Genomic DNA, 23,211 nt, shown 5'->3' on the forward strand with positions numbered 1-23,211 from the left:
AGCAACTAAAGTTGCATGAGACTTTTACTGTATAAAGCCGGCCTTTAGGCTCAGTATCTGGTAACTACTGTGAAGGTCATAGGTGTGTAGTTATGAGGGCGAAGGATTGAAGTCAGGACCCCCTGGCGGCTTCTTAGAGTTTAAAGGGTTTATATAGTATCAATGAATGTTCATTTTCCCTCCACTGGAACACCATTTAACCCTTGTGTTTTCCATCCTGTAGGAGTCAGTGAGTCTGGCCAGTGTGGACACTCAGAGCTCCATCCCCATGAACATGTCTCTGGCGTCGCTGCAGAATAAAGAGCCGCTGCTGGAGCTGCTCCCGGCCCTCGAGCCGCTGGAGCACCACGTCCGCTACGTCATCACCCACGGCAACCAGGGCGAGCACTTCCGCCTGCTGGAGCGCCGGGACGGTAAGAGCGTCCTGCGTCTGGGCCGAAAGCCCCCTCCCCCGGGCTCTTACCGGCTGGAGATCGCCTCGCTGCCGCTGTTTGGCCCGCGCAAGCTCAAGGAGCTGGAGGACCAACACGACAGCGATTACCTGCTGGGGGAGATCGGAGACGCGCTGCGCATCAAACTGCACATTCACCTGCACTGAGCGTCAGCCGCAGAGACTGCCCAACCTTTGACCCCAGATTTTATGACCCCAGTCCCAAACCTATAGCGCAGGGGTCACCAACCAGGCTCCTGGAGATGTACCGTCCTGCAGACTTCAGCTTTAATCCTTATCCACCACACCTGATCCAGCTAATTAGTAGGGAAGTTAAGCCTCAGTGGCTTTAGGGACTGTGCTGTTTTGTGCATGTGCCAAAAGCTGCTTCCTGCTGCTGAGTCGGTTGGCGCACTACAGCAAAAACCGCCTTGGTACAATATAACTGGTACGTTTTTGATGCGTAGAGTTCTATCCTAGAACACAAGGTCTTCCAAAACACTAGCTAATTTAGACGAATTTCCCATAATTTTCCCATTTTTCCAAGTACAGCTGAGATCAATTCCTCCTGTAATGGATCAAGCTGCCCGTGCTTTTTGAAATGACATTTTCCTTAGCCAGCATAAACATACTTCATTCTGAGCTGTTGCTCTAAGACTTTTATTGCTGCTGCTACGGAATTAACGTAGATTTATTTCCAGAATCCCTACAGACTCAGTTCTCGGGAATGTCCTTGATTAGCTGGATCAGGTAAATCAGATTGGAGATTGAAGGTGAAACCTGCAGGAAGGTAGATTGGTGACCGTGTCTATAGCGCTTTATACTGAGGAACTCTTTATTCATTCACAACAAACACTGTTTTCATCCTTCCTCAGAGTTTCCTGGTTCCAATCCTGGAAAATAACCCCCCACCTTCATACCAAAGCTTTACAGTCAAGCTAGGAGGCTTCTGTTCACCTTCCTAATTAGAAAGGCATGGAGAGAGAAGCTCATTAGCAGCAACTGCTGCCGGAGCGACAATCTGAGACATTAGCGACATTAGCCGCTAAGCAGTCAAACCACTAGTGACGGCTGTAAACGACCCAAAAAGGACTTAACGTGATGCCAAATCTTCGATGCTTCGACTCTAACCTGGGACAATCCAGTACTTCTTTCAGAATCTAATGTAGTGCCTATATCAGCCTTACAGTGCACATACGTGTCTCATGTAATACTAAGAAATATATTGATTTTTACTTTTCAGAGATAGCCCAAACAACCACTGACCTTTCTGTAGCCTAATCTCAGTGACCACTGGGGTCAAAGGGTGTTCCATTCAGTATTCAGTCACTTGTAATGGATTGTACTGTTTTAAAAAAAAAAAAAAGTCACACGAAGGACTGCAACAACAATCACAACGTTTCAGGTGAAAATGGGAGCTGAACAGGCATTAAGCCGGGGGTGACCGACCCTGCTGTAGGACACTTACCTAAACCGCCGAGTCTGTTTCCAATAATGTAGCATGTGAACATCGGAATATTCAGTGTGGTGCATCAGGGTTTGAACTGAACTCCTCAGGGTTGATCATCCCTGAATGAAGTCATACACAGCTTTTACCTCTTACAGGAATAGTTCAGCAAAATATCAAATTTGCACAATTTTCTCCTCATCCCAAACGTGCGCAGTCAGCCGTTTGGTGTTTAAGGCTAAAACATTTACAGCTGCCATCTTACATTTTGAAATGTATGCAAAATTCAATCGAGATGTAAACAAAGTAATTCCAAGTGGTGGTGATGGTGATGGGAGCCACGGCACAAATATAGCCATTATATTTACTATCAAAACCACCAGTGAACCTGCACTTCTGAGTTTGTATAGTTAAAGGCTTTCAGACGTCTGGTTCCTATCACCACTACTGTGAACAGTTCTCTCTAAATTCACATTTCATTTCATATCAAACCACTCTGAATGACTTTGTCTACCTTCTTAACTGTTTATATGACAATTTTGAAAAATTGGTTTAATTCGGCTTTAAATCCTAAAAATTGTCTGTACTTTTGTACACGTTTAAAGATAACAGCACTGGAACTTAAAATGATACAGTAACTGATTGCATGGCTTTTCTTGAGTTGACTCAACTGGAGGACACCAGAGTTCACACAACTCAAACTTCTTAGCTGAGTCAAAAGTTCTCCCAGCTACTGTTTCTAGGTCTGAATCTCAGTTAGATAAACACATTTTTTACTGTTTCTCCACCAGCTGACGCTCCTTCTATCACACAGTCCCATCTGGCATGTTATCCTCTTGGGCTTCTGGAAATGGACAGTTAAAGTATTGCTGGGATTCAAACTCACAACCTCCTGATGTTGGAATGAAATATCAGACAGTTGCAGCACGTGAGACGATGCCTTGCTTTAAAGTTAGAACAACAAATATTTTCTCCAGTGTATTAAACTTTTGTAGACACAAAATCTGAGCTGCGTCATGTGTTCCTGAGTGGCGCAGTGGACTAAGCCGTCACCCCGACAGGAGGTTGTGAGTTTGAGCCCCAGCGATGCCACAGCCATCCGCAAGTTCATACCCAAGAGGAGAAATGTCCAGCAGGATTGTGTGATGGAAAGAGTCCTGGCTAGTGGGGAAGTCCTTTTTTATTTACCAAACTGAGATACAGAACAAAAAAAATTGAGAACTTTTGACTCAACTAAGAAGTTCGAGTTGTGTGAACTCGTGTCCTCAAGTTGAGTCAACTCAAGAAAAGCCGTGTAATCAGTTATTGTCATTTTGAGTTGAGCTGACCTCTCATTTTTAACAGTGAGTGTGTGACACAGTGTCAGAAACCTCATAAACAAGTTTATTTAAGATTTCTTATTTAAGGTTTCAGGCAAATGTATGATAATACAGGCGCACACTTTGAGCAGTGCTAATTATGCACTTTTTTATTGGCCATGTTACCTTTTTCCATTGCAAAGCTAAAGAATCAAACCTCACACACCAAACCTGTCTTAGCTGATTGGCCACGTTTGAGGTAAAGGAGGAAACTGTGTCAATTATATTCGCCAGTCTATTCCTTTAACCCAGTGATCCAGTCCCAGTTCAGACTCTGCACATTTGCTGTCATTTCTCTGCACGAACATGTCTGACTCAGCACATTCAGGAACTTATTAAGCTCCAAACGAGCTGAATCATGAAAATGAGCAGTGCACACAGTCTGATACTGAGCAGCAACATCCTCTCACTTCATCAGATGTGCTGCCGCGTCCTGATACCTCGTAACCGATCACGCACACAGCTGTTAACACAAAGGCCTGGTTGCTGTAGTAGTGCTGTGGAGTCACACTGAACCTGATCTTCATGTCTAATCAGGGAGATCTACAGTGTGTGATACGGTCAGTGTGTTGTGCAGTTTAAGCTCCCTGTGTGATGGTGGACACACGCTGCCCATCAATAGTTTAAGTACTTTTCGGGCAGTTTTTGTAGCAGGGAGCATGTTTTCTTTGTACGTTTGTAATGACTTACAATATTGAAGATTAAGCAAGTAAGAGGAAGATCAATATCATGCGTAGATAACTAAAAATGACTGTAACTATAAGTACATTCATCCAAAACCTCCGTGAGCAGCTGTATCGGCTGCACCCAGCCATCTGGTACCACTTCACAATAAGACTGAGTTATGAAGGGTTCACAACTGGTTTAAAATGAGTTTATTATTGGTAATTAAAGTCATAAACATCTTAAAAATCATAAACAAGCAACATAACATAAGCAAAAAGGGCAAAAGTGAGTTGTTATATCTGATTAACATAAATATTGATGCTGTCAGAACAAAACCTCGCATCTCCAAAAGAGTAACTTTACAGGAGAAGGAAAAAACGCAGTTTATTTTGTATGCAAGTCAATGGAACCAGACATTTCTCTATGTTAATTTAGGCAGTTTCTTTTAGTCCATTCATCGTAGAATTTACACACAATGTAAAGGGCGACTGGTATTTTCAAATGATGTCAAAAAATGAAAAACAAACAAAAAAAAAAAATGGAGGTACGTGGTTTTGTTCCGACAGCAGCGATATGTGCAGAAGCTGACAGGTTTGATGGAGAAGACAAAGATCAGTAACCAGCAAGATCTGAGCTTCACTCACTGTTGCCTTTTTATTTGTTTTAACTGCTCATTTATTATTTTTAAGGTGTTCAAGGTCTAATCAACTGTCGATAAGCTCATTTTGAACCACATTTTGAATGAGCGTGTAGTTTTTTCATTAATCTTAAAATGTTTTACAATTATTTTTTACTTTTATGTTGTTTTTAATAACAATTTTTTACAAATATATTTTATTTTACATTTAGAATTAATTTTTTACTTTTAATGCAATTTTATCTTATTTTTTTGCTCAAATAATTTAATTATTTTACGTTATCTTGTTTTCCTCAAAAAAAAGGTTTTTTTTTCTTAGTCTTTAATATGTGAAGTTACTGCAGTCTGACGAAGAAAAACGTGCTCATTTATGGTTAAAACTGGCGCACAGTGCACGTCCCCGCAGCTGTAAACGGACCGAAGGCCCACGGTAACCTTAGCGGTGCAGTAACAGATTCCTCAGGCCTCAAACAGACTCCACACACCAACAAACACTCAACCTCGACGATGTCGGTCAGTTCAGCTCCCATTCTACTCTCTTTTTTTCTCTCAAGGAAAAAAAAGGTGCTAAACGACTCCAACACTAACGCTGTACTTCAGATCATGCAGTCTTGATGCACGGATTGCAATCGTGACATTTTTTTAAGGTTTTGTTTTATGTTTGTCTGTGTTTTGTACTGTCTCAATGCTGAAAACCAATATTACCAAACATGCTTTTGAAATTAAATTGTATATTTTTAAGTGAAATGTAATTTTTTTTCTGTTGTTAAGAGCGTCCAGGCTGTCGAACCAAATCCAACACAAGATAGAAAGACTTCAAAGGTGCTGTTGACTTTGTATTCCTGTCGAATGGCCGCCAGACAGTGAGCGACGTCCATCACTGTTTACAGGACGCTGTCCCCCCACGAAATAACGCGGGAGCTGCACGTTCAGCCGTTTCTCTGAGAGAGTTTTTGTTTTCTAGATGCAAAACTGACTTGATCCCGTCACCCTGCAGTGTCTGCTCTTGTATCTCTGGTGCTAAAACGACGCTAATGCTTCCTGAACATCAAGGTTACTGCACTGTACAAACAGCCTGAGCTATATTTATGCATAACCTTTTGTCTAACATGGGAACTTTGTATACTTTTGTATCTTTTTTTAAAAATGTTTTTAATCATAATTTTATTTGCCACTACATGTAAAAGAACGAATGTGCGTGTGCGTACTGTATCTCATCATCGGCAAACTTGAAATAGCATCAACTCTAATGTGGGGGAGGAAAAAAAAAGGTCATGATTGTTTGTAGAGCCATAAGAGATCCTCGGAAAGGGGCCAGGTGTGGACCGTCCACCACACTTTTAACTAAGAATTAGTGGAACAATGTACAATTTCACATCACGCAAAATTGTTTTTGTACTTCTGTAAGAAACACCAAACGGCAATAAATCAATGTGGGTAATGTTTTTAAACTGTTTCGTCTTTGGTTTCATTACCAGCCGCGTCTCGCTGCCATCCTTAAAGCGCCTTTCTGTGGTGAAATGGTTTATTGATCGCGTGGGAGGATCTTCAGAGTGAGGATATTGGAAACGTCAAAGTGCATAAAACCCTGTTTTATTTCACAGAATTGGCCCAGCTTAGCAAAAGTTAGGAAAAATATCCAATCTACTTACAGTACAGTACAAATCTCAAAAACACACAGAAAGCAACACGGCCCCCCACCCCAACCCCCATACCCACCCCCCCAAGCCACTTCAGCACACGTCGGTCACAAATTGGGTCCAGTGAGAAGACAGTGAGCTAAGAATCTCAAACACTTACAGTAGAATATTGTAGAATATTAGCAAAAAGGAGACTCCAAATCTGAGTCCGAATACAAAAATAAAGCACTTTCAGTGGTTCTAAAACAGTAATTCACGACAGAGCTTGGCAAGATCGGCTAAGACTAACGACCAGACGACACAGCAACGTCCAAGACAGAAATAGATACATATGGCTTGTTCATTTATGCAAGTACACAACATACAGGACGAGGCAGAGGCCTGCGCTAACATCATGAAGGGCGAAAGAAGATGCATCTTAAAGGGGACTCTGCTCATGTAAACACCAAGAGAACAGCACAGACACACCCTTCATAAAGGAAAAACAAGGCAGCAGATCTGCAGGACGTCCATGTAGCGCTAGCGGTGCAGAAGCATGTGGGCGTGTATTTGGTGTCTATGCGAAAGTACCTAAACGAAGAGGGCGCTTCTAATTTAGTACGGCTATATAAAGCGTGTCTCTGGGTAAGTAGGCTTAGTGATCACTGTGAACAGTTAGTGTCACACACAGTACAGCATCTTTACGTGATCTATGGCTGCAGTTCAAGGTAGTTTGTATACTTCTTGTACTCTAAAACAGGGGTTGCCCAAATGTTTTGGCTGGATTAACTGAAATATGATCCAAACGGTGTGGAAAGGGAACAGAATATAAAAGAAATCTCCTCCTGTTAGAGTACTACTCACACTGTATTTCGATGGTCCTCTATAGCTCGTCTGCAGCTGCTTAAGTTGTTAGCAAACTATGAAACTCTCAGTAACATCAGGATTAGGTTTTTGGCTTGAGGTTGTAGTTTTACGATGGCGGTTTAGGGTCACTGTTAATAAAAATAAAAACAGTAGACTTCGAGAATAAAGTCATAATATTTCGAGAAAAAAGTTGTAATATTTTGAGAAAAAAAGTTGTAATATTTGGAGGATAAAGTGGGCTAACTGTAGGGGGGCAGCCATAACGCGTTGGGGTCTCGGTTGCTGTACTGGCGCCTTGCTGTACTGGCGCACTCACTCCTGTCTCTTTGTGGATCATTTTGATCATCATTCTCACTGTCTGTGAAACTTCATGCCCTCTTTGAATGGGGGGAGATGTAGCCCCCGATAGCCGTGTAGACGACCCTGCCTGAGATTCTCCTTCAACAACGCAGACAGACAGTTTCCTCCGAGTCCGTCTGGCTCTTTATTCTAGATAAACACAGTTTCCTGCTCCGCCATTTCAGCCGGTTCTTATACTAATAACAGGCTGGTGCTGATGTGCAGGAGAGACAGGGAGACTGAGTGTTTCTTTATGGGTGAATCGATATGAAAGTAGAACTCCACCAACTCACCGCCCCTCATTTAACACCAGGAGGTGCTGCCTTCACTTCACAAAGTCTTTGTCCACAATATTTGACCTTTCCTGGTATTAATGCCACTTTAATGTCGGAATTCTACGACATTTTTTCTCGAAATATTACAACTTTATTCTCAAAGTCTACTGTTTTTATTTTTATTAACAGTGGCCCTGAAATGCCATCGTAGTAGTTAAAGTTAATGTTGGGGAAAAATCGAGTCGTTCAGAGTGGTTTGGTGCGAAACGCTCCGTTCTAGAGAAACTTTTCAGTTTTCAGAGTCAGAATTGTTCACAGTGGTGGTGATAGGAACCAGACGTCCGAAACTTCTAAAATCTCCCTTCCAGAAAGTTATTAAACACTTCAAACTTCGAAATGGTAACAAACACACTGTGTGACGCCTGAGACGTTGTTTTAGGATAGTTTTGAACTATGATTTTTAAAATGTAAACATTTATTTTTAAAATCCAGTCACGGTGGAGAGGTACGTGTAGGGTGTTGTGAGGCTAAACAGTCCCCAAATTAAAACTTTTCACATTTACCATTGTTCTACAATAATCAGCATTATATATATAAAACACATGTATGTTCACTTGTCATTTTGTACGGTAAATAAAATGGCTATATTTGTGTTGTTGTCATGGCGACCCCTGGTTCCTATCACCACCACTGTAAAGAAATCTGAACCATTTCACACCAAACCACTCAGAATGACTTTGTTTACATCTCAATTAGGGCTGGGCTATATGGCAAAAATGTAATATCATGGTACTTGAAAACATATTTATGATAGTATGAATCATAATATTAGGTTTCTGAGGTTTGATAAGTGGGAACTGAAAAACAAACAGCCCTGTACTGCCACAATTAAAAATACTAACCAACATCTCTGCTGGCCAGATAAACAGGACTGATCATGCTCTCTTCGTATTGAATCATGAGGTTGGTCTGTGTTCTTCAAGTGCTGAAGATATCCATGATATGCTCAGGAAAGTGGATTTTGACATAATTCATCATGATAACGATAAATCATCATATCGCCCACCACTAATCTTAACAACTGAATTACGCAGAATTTTGGATTTCCCCTTTTTTCACGAAAATTAAAGGTATATAGTCAAAAAGTCAGATATAAGCTGCGTCCCAGTTCACAGGCTGCATCCTTCGGAGGCTGCATTTGAAGGCCGAGTGCACCACAGCGGTGCGACTAGGCTGCTCCACTTCGAAGGCTCCTTCATATGCGGCCGAGAAATGTGTCCTTCTTTTCCATGGCAACGAAGAGATTCACTTAAGATTATAACTTATTACTAGACATTTTATACTTGTTTTAAGTCATTTTAAGTGAAATTATCTCACTATCGGAGAATTTTGCTTGTTTTAAAAAAGTGCTTGAAACAAGCAAAATTATCTGCTAGTATAATGAGATGATTTTACTCAATAAAATGACACAAAATAAGTAAATAATGTCTAGATAGTGTCTAATAAGTTACATTATCCTAATTTAAGCTTGCAATAATCTCAACAGGAGAAATATTAGATTTATTGACTATATTTAAGATAATTATACTTGACAAGACACCATTTTTGCAGTGTGAATGGTCCTTTGCACGGTGAAACACTCTTCAGATTGATGGACAATGTGTCGTATATGATTCTATACAGAACCTTTTTGGAAATGATTCAGTATAGCACCAAAAATGGTTCTTCTGTTGTTACAAGCTTGACATCATAACAATAGCAGAACTCTTTTGCTGCTATAGAGAACCATATAGAACGTATTCTCCATCAATCTGAAGGACAATTTTATCAGTGTTCAACATAGAACTCACAGTTCTAAAGAAACACTGCCTTTACTAAAGAACCCTCGAAGAACCATCTTAAGTGTGTAGATAATGGAGTTTCCCACAAAGGCTAGCTAAGCTAACGATGTGAGCTCTGGGCTCTGAGGGGGCTGAAAGGCATGAAGCTAGCTGCTAGCTAGGCGATTATTTTGTATCAAACTTTTCTGAAGTGTGCAGCCGATGTAGCTAAGTAGCTAACGTAATTAGCTTCAGATATTAGCTAGCTTCTGCAGTTGCCTACAGAAGCTAACCAACATCTGAAGCTAACAAAACGAGCTCTGGGCTTTGGGGGACTGAATGATAACATTAGCCACCTAGCTAGCTAGCTAACTTTGGTGTTAGCTAACAAATCAGCTGCAATGATGTCATTTTATTGTGTGAATCAATCTAAACTAAATTAGCATCAGCGTTCAGGTGCTCTGGGCAGGACACAAGCATGTTTTTGGGATTGAGGCTTTGCATTAAACACTGAAAGGAGGGCTGCACTTGTTTGTTGAGTTTCAGAGCAGCTACCGTCAGCTAACTTCCACTTTATGAGTGTTTTTAATTGATATTTAAAGAACTGAGAGTAAAAGATATGGAGAGCATCTACTTAGCAACTATAGTGGACCATCAAAATGAAGTGTTGCCATATTTCATCAACCATTTCTCCACAGATGCCCTCTGGTTGGGCAAAAGAAAGGACTTTTTGTGGTTAATGGTTTGGGCAGCCCTGCTGTAAGGAGAACCCTGTAGCCCTGAGGAGTAACTACAGTATAACTCTGACCAAAAAAAGGACGCGAGGCGGAGGGCAACTCCAGCCAGGGCTGGCCACAGAGAGAGCTAAGGCAGAGGCAGGGTGCAGGGTGTGGAGGCTCGGGGGCCTGTCCACCATCGCTGAGCGATGTTTTACACCAGCGCATAGTCAAACTGGCCCCTCTCCAGGCCCTCTTTGTGGTCGGTCCAGGAGGAGGCGGGCATGCGGCTGTAGGGATCCAGAAGGATCCGGAAGCAGCGCACCAGCAGGAACAGCAGGAAGAGCATCAGCAGGCCCACGAAGGCGAAGGCCGTCCGCTGCTCCGCGTCCCCTGCCAGCGGGGGGGCGCTGGGGGCCCCGGCCAGCAGGGGCCCCGGAGAGAGCAGCTCGTAGTCCAGCGTGGAGACATCGCTCATCCTCCACGGGCCGCGGCGGCAGAACTTGCAGACGGTCTGGACGGTCGGGTGCAAAGGGAGGTCAGCCAGATTGGAATCCGCGACCTCCACGGACTGAGAGGGGCCGAAACGAGCCTGAGACACATGGGAAAATAACGCAGACACCCTTAAGAAAAGAAAACACAACGCCCCTTTAGCTGATCTCAATTTTCTTCATGCTCCGCCCACAAATGCGTTCTTTTTTAGCTGCATTTGCTACAGTTGTGTGCAAAAGTTTAGGCACCCCTGGTCAAATTCCATGTTTAGTTGATTTTTTTATATGGAAAAAAGTTAAAACACCCTCTACAGAAAACACACTTAAATATTGCATTTATCTACAAATTTAAGAGCATAATTTTATTTGCTGAACTGAACATATTGTAAAAAATAAATAAATAAATAAAATTTCAAGAATAAATCAAATGTGCCATAACTTTTTTGCACAGGCTATAATTTATGTTTTATTTTAAATTCAACATGTAAACAGTAATTGTGCATTAAAACGTGCAGAGGTGTGTTCTCTGTAGAGGATGTGCTTAATTCGACTTAAAAGAAACAACAAAACATGGAATTTGACCAAACTTTTGCACACGACTGTAGGTTAAACATGCTTTACAAAATAGTAGCAAAAAATTATTCAACCTAATTGGAAACTGTATAAAAAAGTGTTTTTTTTTGGTCAAAAATACCTCCATTTAGAGTGCATTATTGATTTCAAATATTTCATTTGTATGCAAACATGTAGCTTATGCAATAAAGTAAAACTGTTCAATCACAGATGACTGAATAATCTCCCCAAAGATCATTTGAAATTAAGAATATCATTAGGTTGTTCGCTATTCTCATAAGAAATAGGATTTTTACCAGCATTCTGTAAAGCTCTTCACAGTAGGAGTATAGATAGACCAGCTGGGTCCAGTGAGCAAGGAATATCAAACTTCAGCAAAAATTAACAAAAGGAGACTCCAAGTCTGAGTCTGAATACAAAAATAAAGCGCTTTTAGTGGTTCTAAAACAGTAATTCATGACAGAGCTTGGCAAGATTGGCTAAGACTAACGACCAGACGACACAGCAACGTCCAAGAAATAGGTACATATGGCTTGTTCATTACACAGGTACAAAGCATTCAGGACGAGGCAGAAGCCTGTGGTAACATCATGACGGGTGAAAGAAACTCTGACACTAAGAACACTAAGAAAATAACACTGACAAACCCAACATTTACTAATTTGCTGTAGGTCTTTACAGCTACACTCTGTAAGTTTTGTGGATTTGGAGACCTCTCTGGTGAGAATGTGTAATTGCACTGTTGTCATCATATCTTCATCAGTATAATGTTGATTTTATATCTGAGACCTAAAGATCGAGCTGGACCTTCTTTTTGAGCCTGTGTGTGTGACGATAATACATAAAGACGTATAACGTGGTATAAAAAACAAAATTATTAAATAATTATTTCAGGCCTTAGAGGGCGATTCATAGCAGCGCATGCTCACCATATTTTAGCATGGTTTTATTCTTCTGACTCAGTGATGGTAATTCTTTCTTCACATAGTGCAGCTTTAAACAAGATAAGGATTTGTAGAGTTAGGTTTAGGCTTTGGGTTGAGATTAAGGTTAGGATCAGAAAGAGTGATTTGGGTTTAGATTTATGAGGTCAAGGTTAGAGTTAAGAGTGAGTGTTAGGTTTATGATTATGGTTGAGGTTAATGTGAGGGTTAGAGGGAGGCCTAGAGGTTAGGATTAGGTTAAGGTTAGGGTTGAAGTGAGTGTTAGGTTCAGGATTAGAGGAAATTTAAGCTGAATCTAATAGATGTTTGGTTGAATGTGAATTTAAGACGAAGTGAGCATCTATAGTGGACCATCAAACAATGCTTAGGTCCAAAGTGCATGAGATGACTGAATGATTAGTGTCATATGCAGTAGAGTTTAGAAATGCAATCTAATCTATTGTTAGGTTTGAGTGAGGATTATATATCTGAAAAAGGGGTACTTAAATATTTTATAATTTATAATTGTATAGTTTTTTTGTTTTTTCATTGAAAGATCAAACCCCATTTCCAGAAAGGTTGGGACATGTAAAATGCAATAAAAACAAGAACTGTCTTGGGAGTAAGGCATCAAGAAATGCAACCTGAAACTCTATTATGCAAGGAGAAAGCCATACATCAGTTCTAAGCAGAAACGCTGCCGAATTCTTTGGGCCCGAGTTCATCTCAGACAGTATAAATGTGTGCTGTGGTCAGATGTGTCCAGGTTTCAGCTTGTTTTTGGTAAAAACTGACGTCGAGTTCTCCATGTCAAAGATGAAAGGGACCATCCAGAAAGGTGCAAAAGCCAATATGGTACAATATGTCATGGTATGAGGGGTGATGTGTAACACGTGCATATGTGTGAAGGTAGCAATGTCGTGGATTGTATTGAGATTTTAGAGAGACATATGCTGCCACCAAGATGACATCTTTTCCCAGGACATCCCTGCATGTTACAATTAGTATCCCGATTAAAAAGTGTGAGTAAAAGGAAGTTAGTTAAATAAAGGTTGAAGAGAAATAACAAATCCCAGATTCTTGTTTTACAAAATATCCCAACTTTTTCTAGAAATGGTGTTTGTAATAATGGTATAAGAGGCCTGTTCCATTTTCTCGCACTCTGTCCTATAAGATCCTACTCATGCCACTGGACAAGACATGAGACACCAAAGGGACAAAAGAGAATGGAGGGAGTTTGGCCAGATTAGAAACCGCAACCCCAGTGGACAGGAAGTGGGCGGCTGAAGTGAGACTCAGAGACTCTTTCTCCCTGACAGAGTGATAGACACACACCTGCACGCACACTGACACAAGTGGAGCAGTCTGGACTTCGTGCTCGTCCTTGAGGAGGGAAAACGACAGCTCTGCTTATTTCAGCCCTGTCACATCCGATCCGGTCAGTGGCAGCCGTGGCACGAGGAAAGCCGACATGACACAACAAGCTGCCAGGATGGATAAAAACAGCGATCACCGCGGCCAGGGACTCGGCCCGCAACGCCTGGCTGGACACCGGCTAATTGGATCCAGATGGGACTCGGGTGTCCAGGTGTTGCTGGACGCTGCTCTTCTGGGTGACAGCAAAACTGCAACGAAAATACACACACTCTCAACAATGACGTGTTAACTAGAAAAAACAATGCACAATTTGTGTTGTCACTGACCTTCTTGTGTTAAAACATCACAGTGTGTGAACTAGGCAACAAATCAAACAACAGCACACTTTTAAAATGTATGATTATTTTAACACAATTTGCACCATTAACTTTTATATCAAATTAACAAAAAATAAATTAAACAAGTGAATTTATACATTGCGAGTTTATCTACTTTCTGAGCATTGTGCATTGCCTGTTACCAAAAATAATGCACTATTTAAAGGGCCCATATTCTACATTTTTCCTGTCTTATTTCCTGGCGCCCACTTGTGATATTTGTGTGCGTTTGTGTACCAAAAACAGTTATATATGTAAGCTCCCCAGACAAAAAATGTGTTGCCTTGCATGTTTAAGGAAGTAGTAACTTCAGGCTCCTGCAGATGGTGCTGCATAATGACGATCATGCTATAAGAACCTGCGAGGTGTGCAACAGGATTCATAGAGTGAGAAAAGGTGGCACAGTGCAGTGAATGTCTCATTCAATGTGTGGAAAATGGGTCACAAAGCAGATGTTAATGACTGGCAAAAAGGAGCGATTGCATTTGGGCGTGTCAAAGGCCACAGTGTGAAGGAAGTAGCTGAATTTGCAGGTGTATCGAAGCGTATGGTCATACGGGTCTAGCAGCAGTGGCAAAATGCCAGTCTACAGGAAATTCTCGTCAGAATTGTGGCAGAAAGACAAAACTGACAGACAGGGACCGCCGGCATGTTTCACGGCATGTGAATAGAAATTCACTTCCAGGCAAGAACTGCTTCTAGAAGTCAACGCAGATCTTTCACAACCAATTTCTGAAAGAACACTCCACAGGAAACTGCATACCATGAACATATGGAGTGCCCACTTTGCCGGTTGCAGTGGACGAAGAGACACCAAAACTGGTTCAACTGTTCATGACTGGAAACATGTTATCCGGTCAGAGGAATCTCATTTCTGCCTGTATGTGAATGATGCTGGGCATCATGTCCACTGTAGACCTCAGGAAGCCTTCAATGAGAACTGCATGTAGGTGTGGTTCAAGCTGGAGGAGCTCTGTGATGTTCTGGGGGTGTTTTAATTATGCAGAAATGGGTCCTTTGGTTGAGGTGACAGTAAATTTGAATCACAGTGCTGACATTGAGCTGCTGGACAACCAGGTTTTGCCTTTTGCTAATTATCTTACATTCCAATCCCCGTTTTCCAAGATGACAACTGTCACATTCACAGGACTGCCGATGTGACTGATTGGCATGCTGAACATTCAGGAACATTCACACATCTGGACTTGCCCGCAAAATCGGCAGATTTGAATCCTCTTGGAAATCGGTGGGACTATCCGAACAACACCAGGAAAGGCCTCCACGAAATCTGGCCAAACTGCGCAAATCTTTGATGCAAGAGTGGCTGAACACTGATGTCACCTACATCCAGAAACTTGTCCAGTCCATGCTAAATCGAATCGCAGCTGTTATTCACACTCGTGGAGGCATTACACGCTATTAGGTACGTTTCAGTCACAGGTGACTAATTTTTTGTCCGGTGAGCTTATAATTATGACCTCTGATCTGATTGGCTGCCCTGCATTGCACCTCATTAAAAACTATGAATGCATTTTTCTGACATCACAAAAGTAACAAATTCAAAACAGCCCATTTTTGCATGGACTGGGGAGTGAATGGACTGTTTCGAATGTTTACATACTACATCACTCCGTTACTTTAAAGCAAGCAAGGAAAATTCAGGTTTCCATGGTACAGGCTCTTTAAGACTTCCAGGCAAAGTATTATGAATTACTCATGATCTACTGAGAAACAAATGTATACGCTCTGCTCTTATGAGAGAGTGAAATTCTTCTACAGGAGAATAAAGGGTTCAAAGGGTTAACACATCTGTTTTGAGAGCGCAGACACCCATCCTATTTCCAGCCTGGCGCCGAGAGCGGCCGAACGTGTCCGGGCTTTAGCAGACAGGACGCAGGAGGGCTAATCAGATCAGCAGGACAGCGGATCAATGCGTGAAAGCCAGAGACAGCTGCTAAATAAGCCGTCTGGCCGGCTGGAGAGGAGACGGACTTTGATATGTGAGCCTCTGGCTGTGCAACACCACCGTATTAACACGGAGAAATAAAGATGACCTGACCGCCACACAATGTGTATATACACTCCGACTGGACCTACAGATCTTAGCGCATCTTAATATTGACCTTCGCAATGCTGATATCTCAGAATATGTGTGCTGTGAGCATCCTGACCAGATCTGTGGGTGATTCGATAAATTAAGGTATTAATGTAGTTTAACAAAACAATTATTTTGTTCAAAATGATGCAGGATGATCTTTAAGATTCATTTTATTGATTCACTAATGCTTTTTAACCCCTTAACAAGCCAAACTATTATTACACACTTCTATAACATAAGAATAGCTCCATTAGTTTGCATTGAAGTCCCTGTAGCTACTGAATAATAAGCCTTAGTATGTAAAGCCTGGACTGTTCAGGGGTCAATGTACTGCATAGTGCAATTGCAACATATAACAATATAATCGCAATATTAGCATTCTGTAATATTAGCCCTACTCGAAACAAATACAGTCTAGATTTCCAATAATATCTCAATTCAGAAATACAGTCAGTTACAGAGGGTAAATGGATGTCTGGGGGTCTTCACTCCATGTTTTTGTGATCCACAGCAGACACAGTGGTCTCAGGTGGTCTTCTGTTCCTCCTCACCCCACAAGTCCTGAAAACACACCAAAAAAACATACATCTGACATACAGTATCAGTCGAAAGTTTGAACACATCTGATTGTTTATAATAAATTTTGATCTAAAGGTTTATGCTTGTATGCTTGAAATTGAACATCTAATTATAGCCATTTTATTTACCATCCAAAACCAACAGTGAAACTACACGTGTCTCAGTTTTATATGGAATGTTGTTGATGGGAAAATAATAGGAAATCTAAAAGAAAAATTTTTGGGGGGGACAATTTCCACCATGAATGGATTTTTAAAAATACTTTTTTAGGCCAAAAAAATCTCTCAAAACTACTAAACAAAGTCATCAGACAGTGTGTTTATCAATTCATTCAGCAACATACACAGCAATAAACTGACTGTATTTCACTTTGGATAAAGTTGAAAAGAAGGTAAAATGCACAGTTTGTAAAATAATGAACTTCGCCAGTGATGAAACATCTGCTCACCTGCAGTGGGTGGCTGAGAAGAATCAGGTACAGTATATTCAGCCCCTGACAGCTGGCTAAGCTAATTTTAATTTTTAATTTCCTTGCTAAGGTCAGTAATAATTACCATATTACTCTGTATGTTTTGTCTTTCTCCATATCTTAGTTTTTGGAACCAAGATGAGTGGAGTTAAATTTCTGAAATGGAGAAGTCCAAACAGAAACTATTAGTTTTCTGGTTCCTGGTGGTCTTGAAGTGATGTCTAACAGCTTGTAATGGTATTCTGTGTTTTCCTGATAAGTTTATAACAACAATAAAGGATCCTAATGGTTCATCAGGTGACCTGAGGCTGATTCTAGATGGATTCGATCATATAAAAAAGTGTTGTTCTACAACACTTTTACATAATGCAACTCAAGTGCAATTTAGTTTCATGTAGGTTTCAAGCAACTAAAGTTGCATGAACATTCTAAGAAGTTCTGGAGATAAAAGAGAAGAAAATGAGGTCTCCTATTCTACTGGCAGACTGCTGAAAGATGTCTGAGGTGTAGAAAAGAGCTATAAAAGAAATAATAAGGTCTTGGACTTTTCTTACACAATTATTATTCAGATCCACAAGTCTTCAATATTTCTGACTGAAACTGTAAGTTGGAATTTAGAACTATTTTTGCAGAGGTTTTTAATCCTCTAGAGCTGTGAGCAATCCAGATGGTTTTGATGGTTTTCTAATGGGATCTAAAGGTGTTTCATAGGTAACTAGTGTTCTTTAACCATTAAGCCAATTCCCATTAGGAAGCAAAACCACTTGGTTTTAACACTAATGCCTCTACTGATCGTTTTTCAGCAAACATTCACTCTATCAAAGTAAAAACTTTCCTTGAAACATACATTCATTTATTGATAATACAAGGAAACTTGGTAATAACGACTTCCTGATCTTCCCATCAGGCGATGTTTGAATTTTGCAACCACAGAACATTATTTACAAATAAAACCCAGTTAATTCATCATGGAGAGATCAATTAGATCCTCAACTGGCAGCAAACAGAGTTTATTTAAACATGTAGCTAAGGATGATATTCAATAACGATAGAAGATGTCAAATTTCAGCGATTTCAGACACACTCGGCTGGTCTCGAGAACAATTCCTGAGTCCACCTTACCAAGAGAAAGACAAGACCGAGCCCAAATGATGTCGAGACCAAGACAAGACAGAGAGCTTACGCTTACGAACTTACGCTCTCAACACCCAGAACAGACTCGAGTACTACAACACTACATTAAGATGCAACTCAAGTGCAATTTGGTTTCAGGATTCAAGCAACTAAAGTTGCATAAAAGTTTCACCATGGCAACGCTGTAGTTCACACTTATGCTGGGAGTTTTAACTCGAGAAGGACTGAGGTCTCAAGTCACTAACTCGAGAGAGTAAGAGATCCCAAAGATTACCGGCTTTGCGGCATAAACTCAAAACTGAGCAGAGAACAGCGTGAGCACCCTTTAAATAGGGTGTCCGCAGCTGTAGCCGCTCAGCCCTTATTACCCCTTTGTGGTGCCTTGTCTCCCCCTAGTGGCTGGAGGTGGCCTAAGGCTGGGACATTACACCCTTTATTCTGTGTAAATTTTTCATCATATTTTATTAGATTTATTTTACGCATTTGCACTTCGTGTATGAACATGTGCTATACAGCTAAACTCTTCTTGCTTAAACTTTGGTCATATGTGAGACAGATATTCAGATGGATCACTGCAGTAGAAATGCTTAAGCAGGGCTCATCATCAATATATCAGCCAGATCAGAACCACGTACACCACTAATGGAATCGCCTCCGTCCCGTCCCCTCAGCAACAGTACCAGTAAGCGCCGTAAAGCCGTCCCCTTCACTTACAGCAATGCGTTACAGTGACGTCCCGACAGGCCCAGCAGTGCCTAAAGTATGACTCTGACATTCAGCGTGATTACTGGGCTTCACTCACTGATTACTGTCATATTACAGCACCATTAGCACTCAGGAACAAAAGCACGTAAACATTGATACTGTAAATGCCGTCTCCATCCATCAGGGCTGAGTTTCAGGATGACATTAGCGCAGCGCTCTGAGGAGACGCAATCTGGAATCAAACAGCTACTCATGAATAATAAGTATCACATCTTCTAGAGTAGAGATCGCAGATCGCAAAGCACAACATGACACTGGCCTATTATCACCAGCCCATGAACATCATTAACATAATTAAAGTCATATGAGAGAGAGAGAGAGAGAGAGAGAGAGAGAGAGCGCAAGAGCAAGTAAGCAAATAGAGAAACAGAGAGCAAGAAAAAAGAACAAAAATAGAAAGAAGAGAGAGCAAGAAGAGAAATAGAGCAAGAAAAGAGAAGTGGTGATGAAAAGAAAGAGACAGAGAGAGAAAGACAGAGAGAGACAGCAAGAAAAAAACTAGGAGTGAGAGAAGAAGAACAATGAATGAGAGGGAAGAGGGGAGGAAAGAAAAGAAAGAGCCAGAGAATGAAGGGACAGAGATCAACAGAGAGAAAAAGAGAGAAAGCAACAGAGAGAGCAATAAGAAACAGAAAGAGCAAGAAAAGACAAAGAGAGAGAGAGGGGAGATGAGAAGAGAGAGAGAGAGAGAGAGAGGGGAGATGAGAAGAGAGAGAGAGAGGGAGAGAGGGAGAAGAAGAATGAATGAGAAGGACAAGGGAGAGGAAAGAATAAAACGAAATGAAGGTAGAAAAAAGGGAGAGATAGATGAACAGATGGATAAAGAGAAAGGAACAGTCAATGAGAGAGAGAGAAAGAAGAAGAAGAAGAGGGAGGAAGAGAGAAGAGTGCAAGAAAAAGTAAAAGTGAAGTAGTGGGGAGAGACGGAGAAGGAGAAAGAGAGAAGGAAGAAACAGAGAAAGAGACAGCGAGGGAGACAGAGCTCAAGTAAAGAGACAGAGCAAGAAAAAATAGAGCAATAAGCCAGAAAGAGCAAGAAAAGACAGAGGGAGAGACAAAGAGAGAGAGAAAGCAAGGGAGAGCAAGAAGAGAGAGAGAGAGAAAGAGAGGAGAATGAATGAAAAGGAAAATGGAGAAAGAAGAGAAAGAAACAGAGGGAGAAAAAAGGAAGATAGACAGATGAACAGATGAAAAAATAGAAAGGAACAGTCAACGAGAGAGAGAGGAAGAGGGAGGCAGAGAGAAAGAAAAAAAATGGAAAAGTAAAGTAGTGGTGGAGACAGAGAGAGGGAAGAGATAAAGAAAGAGAGAGAGAGAGAGAGAGAGAGAGAGAGAGAGAGAGAGAGAGAGAGAGAAAGACAGAGAGAGAGAAAGAGAGAATAAAAAGTATGAGACAGATGAGGACCAGAAAATGAGACAGAGGGAGATAGAGAGAGCTCTCTTTTTCCTTCTATCTCCCTCCGTCTCATTTTCTGGTCCTCGTCTGTCAGAGAATGGGAGGGAAGAGAGGGAGTAAATAGAATGAGAGGGAAGAGTGGGAGTAAAATAGGGGAAAGAAGAGAAAAGAAAGAAAGAAAAAAAGGAAACTGGTTTTCATGACAACGGCCCTTTAAAAAGTTTGCAGCAATTACTGAATGAGCAAAAACAGTAGAGCAGTAAAGACAACAGTGACGAGACGCAGCGTTCCTTAAAAACAAGAACATCACTGACTAATTGGCTCACTGTTGACTACGGCACCAGCCAGAGCTGCTGAGTGTATCATTACCCTGTATCATCCAGGACTAATAGCAGGGAACACTGAGAGCAGAGAGACAGAGAGAGAGAGAGAGAGAGAGAGAGAGGTGGACAGATGAAGCTCTGGTAAAGTTACGGAACACTAAGTTCTGGTCCGTCTACTGGACGGACGTATGACAGCACGGAGGCGGCTGAGAGAGAAACAGGAGGACGAACAGCACAGCTGAGCACACACTGACAACTAACCGTGCACACACACACACACACACACACACACACACACACACGCCACACTTAATCAATGAAACCTAATCGATCGGCTGTTCTTGGAGACACAGCGTTTTCCAAGAACTGCTATTAGACAGACAAGATTAAATAAGTCCAGGTTGAAGGAACAGAGCTCACAGCTAACGCTAAATCCCAGATGAGGTTACACAGGAGAGCTCAACAGGGCTGCCTGACCCGCTCCTGCTGATCTACTCACCTGCAGAGCTCAGCTCCAACTCTGATCTAACACACCTGATCTGCCTGACCAGAGAGCTCAGGAACACATGGACACTAGAGGGAGGTGAACCATAAGGGTCCGAATGTGGGTCCAAACTTCAATTCTTCACTCGTATAACTACTGAACTCTTATAACTACCTTCAGAGTAGATACTGAATAATTCATAGTAGATACTTAATATTTCATAGCAGATAAAAAAGTAGTAGATACCAAATAATTCATAGCAGATACTGAATAATACGTAGTAGTTACTAAATATTTAACACTATACACTGAATAATATAGTAGACACTACATCATTTACAGTAGATATTGAATAATCCATAGTAGCTATTGAATAATCCATAGTGGATCCTGGATAATTCATAGAGAATACTGAATAATTTATAGTAAATACTGAATAATACATAGTAGATACTGAATAATATATTGCGGATACTGAATAATTCATAGTAGTTACTAAACGATGAAAGAAAATTCAACTCGATTCAAATCAGTTATTGAAAAAAAAAATGTTCAAAACAATCTATGAAAATAAACAATATGCCTCTCGGTCTTTTCTGAGCGCTTTGCATCTGGTGTTTTCGTGACCCTCAATTATCAACTGATCAATCAATTCAGTAACGCAGCTATAGCCAAGGCTTAGCGTCAGACTCGGCACACATTAGTGCAGATGTGGCGATGCTGACGTTTCAGCTTTGGGGGCTGAAAACAGCGGCGTGCTGTATACGGTCTGACATGGGTTAGTTCAGGTTTCTGTATTGTTTATCAGCTCAGTAACACTGATCAACACGTCACTGTTTTCCACAAGGATGCTTTTGTTTTGAAATAACATTTTTCAGAGATGATCCAGTCAATGCTAAAGGCTGTGACTGTGTGATTGTGATTGCACATCATTTTAAAATGAGTTTGATTTTTATTTCCTCATATTCCAGTTGAGAGTTGAGTCTGTAGGTTCAGGTAAAGCTCTACTGTACAAGACCCTGTCGTGGTTGTTTGTCCTCCAGGCCGTGTGGTATGTGAGGGTGTCGATGATCGGGGCAGTGCCAGTCTCTGGCTGCTGGACAGGGCAGTGCCCGAGTGTCCAGAGAGTGAAGCAGATGGCCTCCCAGCATGAGCCTCCATACGGTTACATCACAGACTACAGCATCACAGGGAGGACACAGAGAGGTTACAGCTACCTACTACACACTCTCCCTCTTACTCTCTTTTCTGTTTCACTTCATACTTTTTTTACTGTTTTCTGTATTTTTCTCTCCTTCACTCTCTATTTCTCTTTCTCTCTTACATGCTCACTCATTCCACCTCTTTCTCTCTCTTTTTAACTAAATGTAATCTCTCTCTCTCTGTCTTTCTCTTTTTTTATTTTCTATCTCTCTCTCCCCCTCACTTTCTCCGTCTCTCTTTCTCTCTCTCCCTTTCTTTCTGTGCGCCTCTCTGTCTTTGTCTATTTCCTCTTCTCTCTTCCCCTCACTATGTCCATCTTCCTCTCTCTACCTCACTCACTCTCCCTGTCTTCCCGTTTTTTACTCTCCCTCTCTCCTTCTTTCTCTCCATTTCTCTTTCTTCTCTATCTCTCCCTCTTCCCCTCTCCCTCACTTTCTTTCTTCTTTTTTCTTTTTCTCCCCCTCTTTTCCTCTTTCTGCAAATGCCAGCATGAGTTTACTACTCCAACGCACAAACAAACACACACACTTCCTATGCGCGCACACACACACACACACACACACACACACACACACGCACAGAAGTGCGCTCGTCCCACACAGCAGAGGCAGAGAGAGGAGTGCTGAGGTACTGAGTGCTGTTTATCTGCTTATCTGAGTGGAGAACTAAAACAAGGCTGATGAGAAAAACCCTCTAAAATCTTTGTGCCTGGACCTCCGCGGTGCCCTGGGGCTCCAGGCTATAAAAAGCAGCTTCATTCACTTTTTAACAGAGCTGAATTCACCTGGAAACAAACACTCACTAATCACCGGTCAGAGTTTCCCACTGAGCGCCCGAGACCACCC

The 23,211-nt window shown here is 41.4% G+C and overlaps 2 protein-coding genes across 3 annotated transcripts in view; one reads left to right on the plus strand and one right to left on the minus strand.

Moving 5' to 3' along the window:
* Positions 1-3,098, plus strand: part of fbn2b (fibrillin 2b) — a 130,785-nt gene extending 127,687 nt beyond the window's left edge. Inside the window, exon 65 of the mRNA XM_036586043.1 lies at positions 224-3,098. Coding sequence (XP_036441936.1) covers positions 224-598 — 375 coding nt within the window. The 3' untranslated portion in view covers positions 599-3,098. The remainder of the gene's footprint in view (positions 1-223) is intronic.
* Positions 3,099-9,399: 6,301 nt separating this feature from the next.
* The window catches only part of LOC118819527 (cortexin-1-like), a 40,486-nt gene continuing 26,674 nt past the window's right edge, over positions 9,400-23,211 (minus strand). For both annotated transcript variants that reach the window (XM_036587362.1, XM_036587361.1), the window contains 3 exons: positions 16,472-16,574; positions 13,497-13,786; positions 9,400-10,766 (listed from right to left, as the gene is read on the minus strand). In XM_036587362.1, coding sequence (XP_036443255.1) covers positions 10,389-10,652 — 264 coding nt within the window. In that variant the 5' untranslated portion in view covers positions 10,653-10,766; positions 13,497-13,786; positions 16,472-16,574 and the 3' untranslated portion in view covers positions 9,400-10,388. The remainder of the gene's footprint in view (positions 10,767-13,496; positions 13,787-16,471; positions 16,575-23,211) is intronic.

The sequence above is a fragment of the Colossoma macropomum genome, unplaced genomic scaffold (assembly GCF_904425465.1).
Source record: "Colossoma macropomum unplaced genomic scaffold, Colossoma_macropomum, whole genome shotgun sequence".
Taxonomy (NCBI): Eukaryota; Metazoa; Chordata; class Actinopteri; order Characiformes; family Serrasalmidae; genus Colossoma; species Colossoma macropomum.